This window comes from Nematostella vectensis, chromosome 13 (assembly GCF_932526225.1).
Source record: "Nematostella vectensis chromosome 13, jaNemVect1.1, whole genome shotgun sequence".
NCBI lineage: Eukaryota > Metazoa > Cnidaria > Anthozoa > Actiniaria > Edwardsiidae > Nematostella > Nematostella vectensis.
Genome location: NC_064046.1, coordinates 2,070,239 through 2,084,374, shown reverse-complemented (window position 1 = coordinate 2,084,374; position 14,136 = coordinate 2,070,239). Strand labels below are relative to the sequence as shown.

Here is a 14,136-nt window from a genome sequence, read left to right as displayed (position 1 = left end):
TTGTTCACAACAAACACAGAAAAAAAGAAAAATACAATTACAAATGTCGCGATGAGTGAAAAGAGTGCGTTTAATGATACACTCTGCCAGTCTGAGTTTACAGGGTTTAGACATAAAGCGCTGCGAAACTAAGCCAGATATAAATAGAAATAGCTAAACATGAACGGATGATAGGTAAAATTAGCGACTTATTGTTTATTACAATACAGCGCACTACATTATCGGTCTGAGCGGAATGACTTTCATGTTCTTTAAACGCGAAAGGTTTCGGATAGGCCCTGAGAAAGTCAAGAGAGGTGCTATCCGCGTAACAGACGCCGTAATATCGCGGTTCGTTAATAACAGCACAGTATGGGATATATGCACTCGGCGGTAAAAATAATTCCATAATGACCCCTTATTAGTGATCTCAGCTAGCGCATAGCAAAGCCGTATTTTTGCTTTCTAGTTCTCGCCTCTTGCAAGAATAATCACGTGCTGGGGGTCGGTTCTACTCTGGAGAGTTTCCTTGTGGGATACCCACAACATCGCGCGCTAGGGGACCGAGCAAATAATGCATTCCCACACGCAGTACGTGAGAATGCGTTTAGTCTGATTCATTGAACAGAACATTTATCTTTCGTAAAATTAGTCAGACATATGGTAAAATATACATTTTGGAACAGAAAAAATTGTCATCGCATATTGAGGTTTTAGAACTGACCAGCGATTTGATTTCTGATTTCACACAAGTGATCAAAGATGATTTACCAGCAGGTCTCCTTAGCGGCTCATTTACGCAAAGCCACATCAATATGAACAGACAGCACCCCTTCGAAACCCAACTTCAATGTAGGCTCGATTTCCAGCTTGTTTCTGTGAGCCCGCAGTAGGCCTAGCGACGGCTGGAAGTCGAGCCTAACTTCAATGGTGGTCTCCGAAAATAGGGTACTAAACCTGTGGCTATGATTAAAATCGCTGCAAGGAATTTGCAATCCTGTCAGGGGTGTGCGGCCAGAGTATTTCCAGAAGGACGCCAGTTGGAACAAAAGCCTAGGAGGTATCGTGCGAGGTTTCGTGACCGCTTAACAAAGGTTCCATATATAAAGTTTGACTGAAGATTTCAAAGGCAGAATGTTAAACGCCCGTTATAAAGAGGGTACCTGCTTAATTGAGGTCCGTGGAGTTTCCACTTAAAGAAGGCCAATCACTGCGCCATTTTACGCTCCCGCTCAATATTGAATCATACAAAATATCCATTTCCATCGGCTAATTAAAGCACGTAACTGAGATGCTTTCAATGAAATATTGTTAATAAGGTATTAAACGCCAATCGTGGGTGGTTATTTTAAAAGTTTTCTTGCAAATAAGCCGATGTATTTTCAATTGAAAACAATGACGGAGTGGTTGCTCGACATTCTTTAATTTGGGTACAGTTAGCTGAGCTAAGCCCTTCATAGTGTTCATGCAAAATAAGGATCAGAAATTCGTACGAGGTAGTTTTTTCGTCTGATATCACTTGATAAATCCTACAGATTCGCAGGGTTACGCATCTCTCGCCCAGTTCTTGGCGCTCCTTGACAGATGGTTTCACTTAGCATAAACTGTTGACACAGGTTATTTACCAAGATATTTCATTAGAGGAAAGTGTCGAGATGATCAACGAGCTGGCGAGGGAGGGGTGATTCATAAGCACTTCCAGATGTTGAACTGTGGTTCCCTGAAAATATCGTCTCTCAAGAGCGAAGCTTACGGCGATAGCGAGACATTAAGAGATGGGGTAGCCAGTTTTTAGGCTTTTTAGTCAGCTCTTGAGGAATAGTATTTTAGCGGTGTCAGGATTCTTGTGGCCAGGTCGACGTCTCTCCCAGCCATAATCTCGTCCCCAGAGGCCTTCGGAAGAGGCTTGTTTGCAGGCTACCGATGGCAAACTTTAAGAGGACAAGATGGGGGGGGTGGGGAGGGCTAATTAAACGGAAGAGAGAACAGACAAATCAGGCCGCAAAAGACCTCGACTAGAGGGGAAAGGATATAATAAGTTGAAAATGAAGGATGATTTTAGGGACTTCTGCGCCACAATGAATAGAACTGATAACAGTTTGACCCTTAAAATACGCGCACTCCTTTTATTCTAGAATTGTATAGAGGCATAGGTCTGTTTCCAAAGGATGTTGTCGTCTTTCTAGGTGGTCCAATTAGCGATTGGTTATCTTTTTCATCTGAAGGGAAACTTTTAACCCCATCCAGGGAAGAGACGCCGGATGAATGGGGAAATGAACCTTGAAGAAATGTCAGACAGATGGGACCAATAGATCATTAGCTTATCTTTGAGTTCATAAGCATGTGACAACCCGTCAAGGAATCGAGGCTCGATTCACGAAAAGCCCTTCTGTGAACTCACAGAGCGCCAGAGGTTGTGCCCGTTCTGCTTTGAGCGTGCAAATCACTTTATCGCTCTACCCTGGGTACCAGAGCCTCCAGACTTCTCTCGTCCAGTGACGCTCAGCCAAAATGCCTGGACGAGAGAAGTCTAGAGGCTCTGGTACCTAGGGTAGAATAGCTCGAGACATAAGTGAAAATGCGCAAAGGCAAAGACAAAAGGTACTATCCGTGACAAAAAAGTAGTCTATTGGAAGTTTGAGCCTTGGAAGTGGAGGCTTAAAAGATTAGTGCAAGGCGAAAGTGGATACTTATAGCTAGGCGTAGTATAGATATACTGCAGTGGAGAATGTGCACAGATTAGCAAGAGCTGAATAAGTCAAAGTCGTGCAAATCTTACGGAAAGAAGAGATAACTGGGGCACGAAACGTGCATGACCGCATAGAAGCAGAAGAGGGGTGAAAAATAGATCCATCGGCTGAATGAGGAACGCCAAAAAAAAAGTCTTTTGCTAGAAACAATCAGTATCCGATGAATTTGGTAGACTAGCAAAGCTAAATTTCAATAAATTCTGCGTTACAGCATTGGTATCACAAACCAGTCATAGTCTTTAAAATAATGCGTTTCGGCTCTTACTGTAAATGGAAACGCTTTAGCTCTTTCGCGCGCGCTTTTGCTCCGACGGACTAACGCTCGAAACATCGGCCAAACTACTCTGTTTTCAAGGCATAAAGCATATTATTTCAACGTTGTTGATTTATTTTCCTATTTTTGGGATTGCATTAACGATATAGTATCCAAGTTAGCAATAAAAAGCGTTGCCAAATTACTTATATGAATTGATTCATCCAAACGCATGTCCTTTCGCATGTCCTTTTGTTATCTTATGCTTAATATGGCTTATGGCCCTGACTCCCCCCAGGGAAAACCCAAAGTGCGCAAAACAAGCTCTTTTGAGTTAAGACAAAGCTCATTGAAGTTGCTGGTCCGCCTTCGAGTGTTAGGATGCGTAGCATACAGCTAATATAAGACACGCATGAAGAATCCTAACAACAACCTTTTCAGAATAATAAAGGACATTAGATTCTGCTGAGATGTACAGAGGGAATATACAGGGGATATTGCAGCCGATGTTTAAGAGTTTTCGAAGCATATTTGGGAAGGAAGGGGGTAGTTACGAGAAAACAGTCCAAGAACAAACAAAGAAATCAGGGATGTTTTGTGGCTTTGTTTTAGAAACAAGTCATCCGGAGTCCACCATTTACACAAAATAGACTTACGCTAATGATCGATAATTATTTTCTTGCTCGACTAACTAAAATGGATTGCTGGTCTAAATAAGTTCCATGCTTTACTAAAAAAATATTTGCCAATTGGCACTAAATGATTTCAAAGTATTCTTTTATGCAGTACACCACCAAGCTCGCATATGCTTCAGTAAATATCCCAGATATAGTGACATTGAAGTTAAAAAAAAAAAGGAACAGTCAAATTTGTAGGTTTGTGCAAAAAGCATTTTAAAAGCTACTACCATTTCTTCGAATGCATCAAATTTGTTTGATGCCTGGTTTTGCTCTCCTGTGTGTTCTCATGGTAACGCATGCCAGAGCACAGATCAAGCTGGAGTATGGAGCACTGACAATATTACGTACCGGGACAAAAGACGCATTAGAACCCTGTGAAAGCACTGTGTTGGGGAGGAGTATTGGTGTTCATGGAAAGATGACAGGAATTGTGCGCAAGACAATAGGCTCCCTGACTGGACCGCCTTCCCAAATGAGGTGGACGCGAAAGCCAATATCCAGCAAAACAACGATTACCACCCTTATTGACAGAACGCCTGGCATTCAAGCGGCTTTCGCAATATCAGTAGATGTAATCTGTATTAGCTTTGCCGCGTAGAGCCTGGGCAAGATGCGAAGATGGTACAGAGCGAATACTATATACGCCTATTTTTTTAATAAAACGTGGTTAGTGCAAATGGCGAATGACAAAATGAGCTAGGATGGCATTTATAAGACTGACAGCTTCTCATTGTTTATTAATCAATTGCAAAAATAAAGATATTAAATAAACTAATCACATGACTTATCAAAGTTTTTAAGAGCTTAATATGTTTGTTAGTAGAACTGTTATTTTCTCTTTGTATTTCGTCATTTGCACCGGCAATGTAAGGACAACCAATGCATTTAATATGGAAGAGAGCAGCGTGTTATCTCATCCTGCGTCCTTGTTTTGCTCGCACTGGTACTTTGAACAGTAAAACATCCAACATAACCCATTCAACAAATAAACAATGCAACGAACTTTGTATGTACTACACTGACGATCCCTGTTGTTATCTATGAGTACTTCTTTGACTACATTTAACCAGGGAGTTGTGAGACTTCTCTCACACAACTCCAAGATTTAATATTTACCTGTATTTACAACTTTGATGGTTAAAAATAATTGCTACACAGGCTCTAATATATCAACCCCGGTCAAATTGAACGGATGATTTTTATAAATAACGTGTGGTGCGTGACGCGTTGTGTGACACTTCATCGTTAGGCTACCTTGACTCCCTGGGCTCTTTTTGGTCGCAGCTCTCCAAATACTCAACTCCTATTGGTGATTTATAGTAGTTCTTCCTCCACAAATCGCATGCATCCTAGGGTCAGTAACGCAACGACGAGGCCGCTGACCACCCATATTGCCGTCCACAGGTAGCCCGGGCGTCGTTCCAAGGCGAAGCCAAGATAACTGAAGTTGGACGTTTGGTAATAAATGCAGTGTTGACTAGATAAGGATAAGAGGGGGGTGGTGGTGAACGAGAAAATCGGGAGCACATTAAGTGTGATCGAGGAAATATGACCTTCAAACCAAGTGAAAAGAAAAACACTAAAATTCACTAAACCACTATACTTTGCCTTAAAATCCTGTATAACAAACCCCCCTGCCCTTCAAATATCAAATGGTCAATTCACAATAATCAGTTGCTATTATTACCTCTGACTGCACTGTACAACGACGTCAGTCAAGCCGTCATTAGTGAAGTCCCCATTCACAACAGGAGCTACGGGTTGACATGGCAACGAGTGGGAAGCCATGATAGTGCCATCGACCAGTGAAACCAATGAGATGTGGTACCAACCGCTGACTAGCACTGCAGACTACAAGGAAAGTATGATACATAATGGCACCGGAACTGCAATAATGGAATATCATATGGCTTTTTTGTGAGGCAAACCTATGATTTTTTTCTTAGTTTGAAAGATAAGTTTTGTGTAATATGCATCTTTAAGTAAAGCTTTACACTTTATTTACCAAATTCAATCGAAAATAATTACTTTAATTTCCCAAAATCAGCCGATGGAAACGATGCTTTTTCAATAAGGTATTACTCATTAAATGCGACTTTAATTTCGCAAAAATGGAGCTCCTTATGGTATCAAGAAATTGACATGAAAAATACATAAATACAAAAAGAAAGAACGTGTTAATAGGCAAGTTTCTTCCAACATTTGCAGGTGGCGCCTAAGTTTTGTTGAACTGGGAAGAAATAGGTATTATTAGTTACTACTTAAAGTTAGCTCCGAAATTTTGGTTTTACAAAACGCGAAAGAAATGTCACAAAATAACGCCTTTCAAAACTCGCGAAAACTAAATGTAGTATGGTACTACCCAAACCGATGTTCTAAAAGAAGATTTGTGCCTTGAATAAAACAGAAGTCATCAAACCTCTTCTTCCTCGTCGGCATTGACGCGCATGCTCTGAAGGGATGGGAAGAAGCGCTGGTCCCCATTCTCGCTCGTCCACTCGCCGTGCTCGTCAGGGCGCACGTGTTTTGCCCACGCACCTTCCACCGTTACCTGAATAGGAAGTTAATTGGACAATTTAGAATAAAGGGACAGCGTGACAACATGGAATATAGGGATGACGTGACAACATACAATAGTAAAATAGCGTGACAATATAAAATAAGGGGATAGCGTGACAACATAGAATAGAAGAATAACGTGATAACATACAATTATGAGATAACATGAGACAAGATAGTATTAGGGGATAGTGTGAAGAAATAGGGGGAGGCAGCGTGACGACATGGAGTAGGGGAAAAGCGTGGTGGAGCTGGGGGGATGTAGGCGCATGCGTACCTGCCAGTTCTGTTCGCCGTGCGGCCCGTAGCTCGTCAGCTTTCCAGTACTCACAAGAAATACCGCGTCCATTTCAGCACGAGACCGTTGGCGCAGGTTGTGACCCATCACGTGACGAAACAGACCGGTGCGATGAGGAGGACTGGGTACAAGTAAGGGTGCCACAAGAAGAGGCTCCACTTCGTGCGGCTCGCCTGAGGACCAGTCAAACAACGAGCCTGACGCACATACTGGACCAGTGAACAACACGCGGGAACCCGACCGCGCGATTGCAGAGCATGATGGGAGATCAGTAGGGAACAGCTGGTGGGCGCTGAAGTGCATGCTCACGTGGTCAATGACGTCATCACCATTGAGGTCCCCGGCGGTGGTCAGTTCTTGGGTGTGTACGTAACGGCAAAGCGGCTGCCCTGATTGGATGTTGAGCACTTCGAGACCCGTATGACTCTGAATCACTATGGCGTTCCCTTGAGTTCTATTTTTGGTCCCTTTGGTATCGGATGTGAGATCAGTAAACCCCAAATCCAGCCAGGATTTCTTTTTTACTTCCGATATTTGACTTCCGGTTTTGCCTTTCCTGAAGTCTGCTATTTTCATGTTAGTATCACTGGGATGCGCCCACCTCAGGGGTAGGGAGCGTAGTACTGAAGCTTGGTATTGCTCCCACCGTACCTCCCCCGCATGGTACTGGTTTGAGTGAAGAGCAAGTTTGAAGTGATACGCTGACAAAAGTTCCTGCGAAGTGACATCATATCATATTATATAGGATTGACTTTACAAGCCCTTATCTAAAAATGTTTTTCCCCTTCACAACATATACTGGCAGGTGTGTAAACAGGGGGAGCACAGAGTGCGTGCATTTCTTGTTAAGGAATCTTCAAGTACTATGCTTTTTCCATATGATACCTATGACTGCGCACCCCCTTCAGCCAATCCTGGGTACGCGCCTGACTGGTTTGAGTAAAGTCTTGAGTTCCTGATCCAGGGTCGGTTCCATGCGTTCTATAGAACCACGAACCTTTTTAGCAAAATGATGCCTCACATAGGGAGAGACAATCGAGGGCATGAAATATTTAAATATAGTTTTCATAAACAAATAGATCTGTCCTGTGGTTCCTACATTTTTAGTGATGTAATTTTAATGAATAAAATTTAATCATATATTAAGGTTTTGAGGTTGAGACCAGATACAAGTTCCTTTTCCGTCATGAATTTTTCTCACCTCTCTAGCTGTCTGATTAGTGACAAAGTCCCCTGGTTCATGGCGCCATCTTATCTGTCCAGTCCAGCTGTCTAGAGCATAGGTTGAAAAGTGGTCCGCCTCATTTGATGCAGCCTAAATAAAATGAAATAGGATAGGAATAAAATAAAAATCAAACCTTATTGCAGTCATAATAAAAACAACATCAAGTTTTACAGTAGGCTGACACAATTATGTATATCTTTAAATCTATTTGAAAGAAATTTAATGATCCTATTTAACAACAAAACACACAGCCCTCTTTTAATTATCTATGTGACCTTTTTTGATTGGACAGGACGGTGAATGCGCGGCTTGTTGACTAATTCTTGAACTAGGTCTCCTGCTACCCCTGTCTCCACAGTGTGATCATGCCTAAAAATGAAGCAAGAAAAAGTGCTTGAGGCAGACCAAGGCAAATGCTGCAGTCACGTAACACAGACATCGAGCTCAGACCTTATGACTTCTGTCGCACAATGCATTTGAGCTCAGTAATGATCATTGTTAATTTTTATATATGAATATATTATAAAGTTCTAAAACAACTCTTATTCTCTATCTATTCTATTTTTGACACATGGCTGGAATACAAACAAGGTAAATATTTGTGAGTTCGGAAATCATAATAGACCAGGCAATGCCTGTGATCAATGAATTGTCAAACACTCAGCTTGTCTCAGTCATAATTATGTTGTCACAGCCATTGTAGTTTCTACTAAATCATTCTTCATTTCTCAGGGCCAAAATTGCCCCCCAAAAGATTTTCTTCAGGGTAATTCTATTTTAAATATTCAAATTGCTACTCAACTCCCTTAACACTCTTTTGTCAGAGTCTTCTATACAAAAAAGGAAGTTGTGTTTTATTGTGAAACCTGAATAACAAAGCTAGTCTTGACCTTGATTATTTCACATCATACAAACCTTACTCTATGGATATTTAGAAGTAAACGTTGAAGCCATTTACCCAAAATTGTGTTCTGTGGAGGTAGCAGGTACAGATGTCCTTCCCCCAACTATCACCAACCCTGAATTCACCTGACCAATAACCAAGGCAGCTACCTCCCTATAGACATAAGTGTTAGGTTTTCTTTGAAGAAAATGGCTAACAATCTGTATGTGTGACCAGAAATAACAAGTAGTTACGAGATTATTGTTTAGGTCAAATATGAAGTGGGTCTGCAACAGAGACATTTTACTTTGCTCAATCACCAGCAAAAATCATAAAAGTACAGGCCCGTACCCAGGAGGGGGGGTGTGCACCCCACTACAATGGCCGAAGATCCTATTTGTAGACAAAACTATAAAGCATAAGCTAGATCACTCTGGACCGTAGCCAAATCTGACAACAAACGCCCTGTGGAGATACTGCAAAGGGATAAAAAAAAACCTTTTTGTTCTTTCAGGGACGGTCAGAATGTTATCAGAGAACTTATTCCCTCCCTCCCCACCCCTCCCCCCCCCCCTTCGGAAAAAATGGGTATACTTTTTCAGTTTTTGCAAACCCCCTCCCCCTCCCCAAGAAAAATCCTGGGTACGGGCCTGAAATACAAAACAATTTTCTGCAAGCATAGTTAATTATATAGGATACTGCTGTTTCTTTCTTTAGGCGCACACACTAAACATTTTGGGAAAAGTGAAAGAATAAAATCGAAAGAAGACTGTAAGAGGAGAGATGCCAAAGCAATTTATGAGCCAATTTTTTAGTGTTCTGAAAACTTTGCCTTTCCCTGACCTGATGTGCTCTGGCTGGAGTGGGTGGTCCTTTGATTGAAGGCTTGTTTTCCAGATTGGCTTGAGAAAGTTACTCATGCAATGCACTGTCCAGTCACTTGTCACCACAACGATTACCTGTCAAAGAATAAAAGTGTGTGATAAATAAATCAGTTAAGCAGTGCCTGTCTTTTCTAAGCAGCATACACATCCTCACCTGGTTGCAGTCTCTTTCCATGACATGCTCTTGACACCCTGCTGCCATAGCAACAGGCAGTACACCACTATTGGATTGCTCCACTTCAGAGAGAAGTGAGTATTCAGCCTATTATTCAGAATTTTAAATATGTTAATTTTCATAACGTTTAGCATATTAATACTGTACACATTTTACAGGCAATCATACTTTCTAGATATAGTTTATATCTAGAGATAGTAATGTGTATTAGGACAATAAGGCTAAGCATGTAAGGGACCTTGAGTCCTATTCTTTTGCCGTCATCCCTGGGCCGTCATCACCGTAAATGTAAAAAATAAAATAAATAAATAAAAATAAACAAAATCTGCCAAATGAATATTCATTATTATCATTTTTGTTTCTATTTTTTAGTCTCAGCAAAATTAATGCCAATTTACTACATTCTTAACAAAACGAAAAGTTGGCAAACTGTAAATAACTGAAAATATACAGAACTCCTACAACAGAGATCAACTCCAAACTGGAAAAAAACTTATTAAGTTGAAACATCTTAGGGTCCTGACCCCGTCACAGTTCTGCTCAAGGTTAAACCAATCAGCTACCGAGCTATGATTTGGGGTTTGCATGGCGCAGATCTGCGCGGTTTGAGCCAATCAGACGTTATAGATCTTGGTCACATCAAGGTGTTGACATACAATAACCAGACTACTCTGTATGACATAAATATCTGGTTATTACATGTCAACAGAGGTCAAAGCCTTTGTTAATTCTCAAACAAAAGGTAAAACAAAACCTCTGAAAGTCTGAACGAAAACACTTTCTTTGACTAAATACAATAAGCTAAAAAGGAGCGACATTATTTCCACAGGTCTTCTTTTATTATTATAAATTCTCAAATTGATACATTTTGTGTTTGATATGTGTATTATTTTTAGCTTACTTGAAGGGTGCTAATTTGGCGGGATTGTTTTGGCGCGTTAAGAACAGTGTCCTCAAATACTGGAACATCCTTCGTGTATCTCCTCGTTAGAGTTAATCGATTAACTCCAATATAATGCCTTCCTTATTCTCGGAGTTTATGATATTTCTTTAAATACCTTGTATCCCAGAAGAGTCCTTGCGTTATTTTCCAATTTCAACTGGAAGCTTGGCAAGCCTTAATCGGCCACGGCGGACTTGTTACTTTGCTTTCGTTGTAAATGCGCATGCAACCATACAAATATCCATCTTTGGTCGCTTAACAGTAAACTCGGAATGATCAAGCCGGCTATAACGCGAGGCAATGCGAGTTGGAGTGCTTATCATTGCAAGTGGTCACAAGACACAAAGCGCAGTCCTGCGCTTGCATTAGCCAATAATGATACAATTATTCACTTCCTTTACCGCAGGACTGCTCATGTATCAGCGAATCCCGTATTAAGCGTAACATCGGAACATGTTGATTAAAAATAAACGTGTCACTATATCCAGAGTACTTCTCAATTATCTGTTAAGTACTCGCTTATTTTGAGAAATTTCGGGCTCGTAATGAAAGTAACGCGAAGCGGCAAAAATATGCGAGTCCTTAACAGATAATTGAAAAGTACTCTGGATAAAGTGACAAGTTTATTTTTAATCAATATGTTTGAGTTAAAATACGAAACTAAGCCGAGTAGATTAACCAGGTTAATTAACCAGGCGCTAGGTAGCAGTTCACGTGGGTTCCGATAATACGCTAAATATGGGATTCGCTGATACATGAGCAGTCCTGCGCAACAGGAAGTGAATACTTGTATAATTATTGGCTAATGCGAGCGCAGGGCTGCGCTTTGTGACTTGTGACCACTTGCAATGATAAGCACTCCAACTCGCGTTGCTTCGCGTTATAGCCGGCTTGATCATTCCGAGTTTACTGTTAAGCGACCAAAGATGGATATTTGTATGGTTGCATGTTTTGTTTTACCTTTTGTTTGAGAATTAACAAAGGCTTTGACCTCTGTTGACATGTAATAACCAGATATTTATGTCATACAGAGTAGTATGGTTTTTGTATGTCAACACCTCCTTGATGTGACCGAGATCTATAACGTCTGATTGGCTCAAACTGCGCAGATCTGCGCCATGCAAACCCCAAATCATAGCTTGATAGCTGATTGGTTTAACCTTGAGCAGAACTGCGTACGGGGTCAGGACCCTAAGATGTTTCCACTTAATAGGTTTTTTTCCAGTTTAGAGTTGATCTCTGTTCTACACAGTTTATTGTTTACAACTCAAAGATGAGGGAGAGTGCATAATATGCTGCTATATAAATAAATTATGTATTCTTATCACCTTGATATGTAGATGAGGGAGAATGTTCTCACTGCTGAAATCCTCGACAGGAAAAACCATGACCTTGACCTTGGCATCAGCTGTTGCAACCACCAGTTCTTAGTTTGCAAGAAACACGGTTAGGAGAAAGAAAAAAATGATCTTATTATTTCATGTGCTGAATAAAGTTCCAATAGAAGGGTATTTTTGTAAGAAGAATACCATTGCTCTAGGGTTAATATCGAAACTGGGTTTTCAACCATTATTATTCACAAATTTTTCAACAGATTTTTAACAGGATTTTCACAAGTTATTCACAGTCTTGAACCTGTGTAAAACATGTGAAGAGCTTTTCAAAGGAAATAAACAGGCTCCTCTCCAGTAATAAATAGCATCTGTAATGATTTGATATTTATTTGGGAAAAATAATCTGTCATGGATGATTGGAGAGATAGGAAAAGGACTTCATAAAATTGTCAAGGAGAGTCATGGGCATGCCATTTATTTATTCCTAGAGGGTGAGCAAATTATCCTTTTGCTTTTGATCTTGTTATATACCGTAAATGATCTAATAAACGGCTGGGGCATTTATTAAATTTTGATAGTCCAAGGGGGGCTTCAATAGATAGGAGGCTTTTATTACAGAGGGTTGTTTCTTACAAGCTATGAAAATATAACAAACCCAACTGCAGTGCAGCTCTAGTTTCAGTCAGGATAATGTTAACTAGCCTGTGTAGCAAGCATTTCTTGACAAAAAGAAGCCAAACTCAGCTTAATCAAATTTGATTTATATTACCAAAATTCATATGTCGTTTTATTTTTAAGCTGGGAGGGAGGGTAGGGGGCATTAAAAAGAGGGAAGCGTTTATTATAGAGGGGCATTCATTACAAACTTGTAAGCTTGTTAATTACATAGGAGGCATACTTTGGATAGGGGGCATAAAATCATTCACAGTATTCCTATCTGGTAATTTTTTTTCTACAAAAGTTCTTACCATTGGTCCCATCATTATCCAAATCTACAATGATTGGCTTTGGTCTGTAGAGAAACAAAAAATGTTGCCATGGTATGAAATGCAGTAAATGATTCTAATCTGGATTCATCAGTTATTAGCTAGATGTATGTGTCACCCACCTAACATAAACAGTAACCATTAAAAATAAAGAGCCCCTTTACATCAAAACCAGGTAAATTCAAGGGCGGATCTAGAGTTGGGCCAAGCCTGCCCTGGCCCCCTCTTTTTCAGATATTTGGCTTAAAATATCTATATCAGAAAAAAATACGGAAGGACAATGAATCTAGCCTCCCCCCTTTTGAAACCCTTACTTTGGTTCCCCCTTCTTGTGAACTCCTGGATCGACCCCTGAAACCAATTGTGCTTTTTTATTGCCATCAGTATTTGATGTTATTTGGCCGATTAAATCCCAGAGGGGGAATGGAGATGTTGAAGAGAGGTTAGGCTCTGATTTCTTTTGACCACCCAAATAGGTATTCTGATAGAAAGGGGGCTGTTCAATAAAAAAAAAAAAAATTCTGTGTGTTTTATATGAGGGCGTAGAATTATCCTACAATGAAAAGGACTTTGTCTGCACCCTTCCCCTTGTTTTTTTGTGTTTCTTTTTTTTAAGTAGGTGATTTCTGATCTGTCTTTGTTTTCCAGACGGGGACACATACAGCAAATCCCTGTGATGAGAACCGTTAGATCTGTGAAGGTCTAGCTGCCAAACAGGCTTCAGACTGTGCTCGTCTGGGGCTCGGAACAAGAACACTGCTGCTACAAGAGCTACCATTACTGCTACATCCTGCGGCCGGAACCGGCTCAGGAAGGCACCTTGATCAACCATCTAGGATGCACTGAATGAGCACTGCAACTAGAGAATAAAATAACGAATTGCCCTGAGTATATCTCTTAATTTTGGGTGAAAAAAAATATGAGTTTAGTATAAACAGATAAAGTAAGCTAATGTCATGTGAAGCCACTTTTTAGACAGAAATGAAAATTGATTTTAATTTTTTATTTCAAAATACTCACTAATTGATGTCAGATACCGAGGAAGCATGATTCCGTCCAGCTACTTTTACGCTTCTACATATCTAAAACTCTGATATCTTTTTCTTTATTGATTCCTCTTCTGTTGCTTTCTTTCACAGTCACAATGAGTGATGAGACAGGCGTTCCGCATCTACTCGAAAGAACCT

The 14,136-nt window shown here is 40.5% G+C and overlaps 1 protein-coding gene across 2 annotated transcripts; it reads right to left on the bottom strand.

Annotated features, from left to right (window-relative positions):
• Positions 1-4,369: 4,369 nt before the first annotated feature.
• Positions 4,370-14,130, bottom strand: LOC5508181. Of its 2 annotated transcripts, XM_032376970.2 has the most exons (13): positions 13,970-14,130; positions 13,612-13,808; positions 12,932-12,975; positions 11,958-12,055; positions 9,666-9,773; positions 9,471-9,586; positions 8,703-8,801; positions 8,020-8,113; positions 7,721-7,834; positions 6,499-7,233; positions 6,082-6,213; positions 5,350-5,513; positions 4,370-5,103 (listed from the first exon to the last, which is right to left on the bottom strand). In XM_032376970.2, the coding sequence occupies exons 2-13, from the start codon at positions 13,779-13,781 to the stop codon at positions 4,977-4,979; spliced, it is 2,001 nt and encodes a 666-aa protein (XP_032232861.1). In that variant the 5' UTR covers positions 13,782-13,808; positions 13,970-14,130; the 3' UTR covers positions 4,370-4,976. The 2 variants fall into 2 exon arrangements, with proteins under 2 accessions (XP_032232861.1, XP_048576517.1); XM_048720560.1 differs by lacking the exons at positions 11,958-12,055; positions 12,932-12,975; positions 13,612-13,808; positions 13,970-14,130 and adding an exon at positions 10,745-10,942.
• Positions 14,131-14,136: the final 6 nt, after the last annotated feature.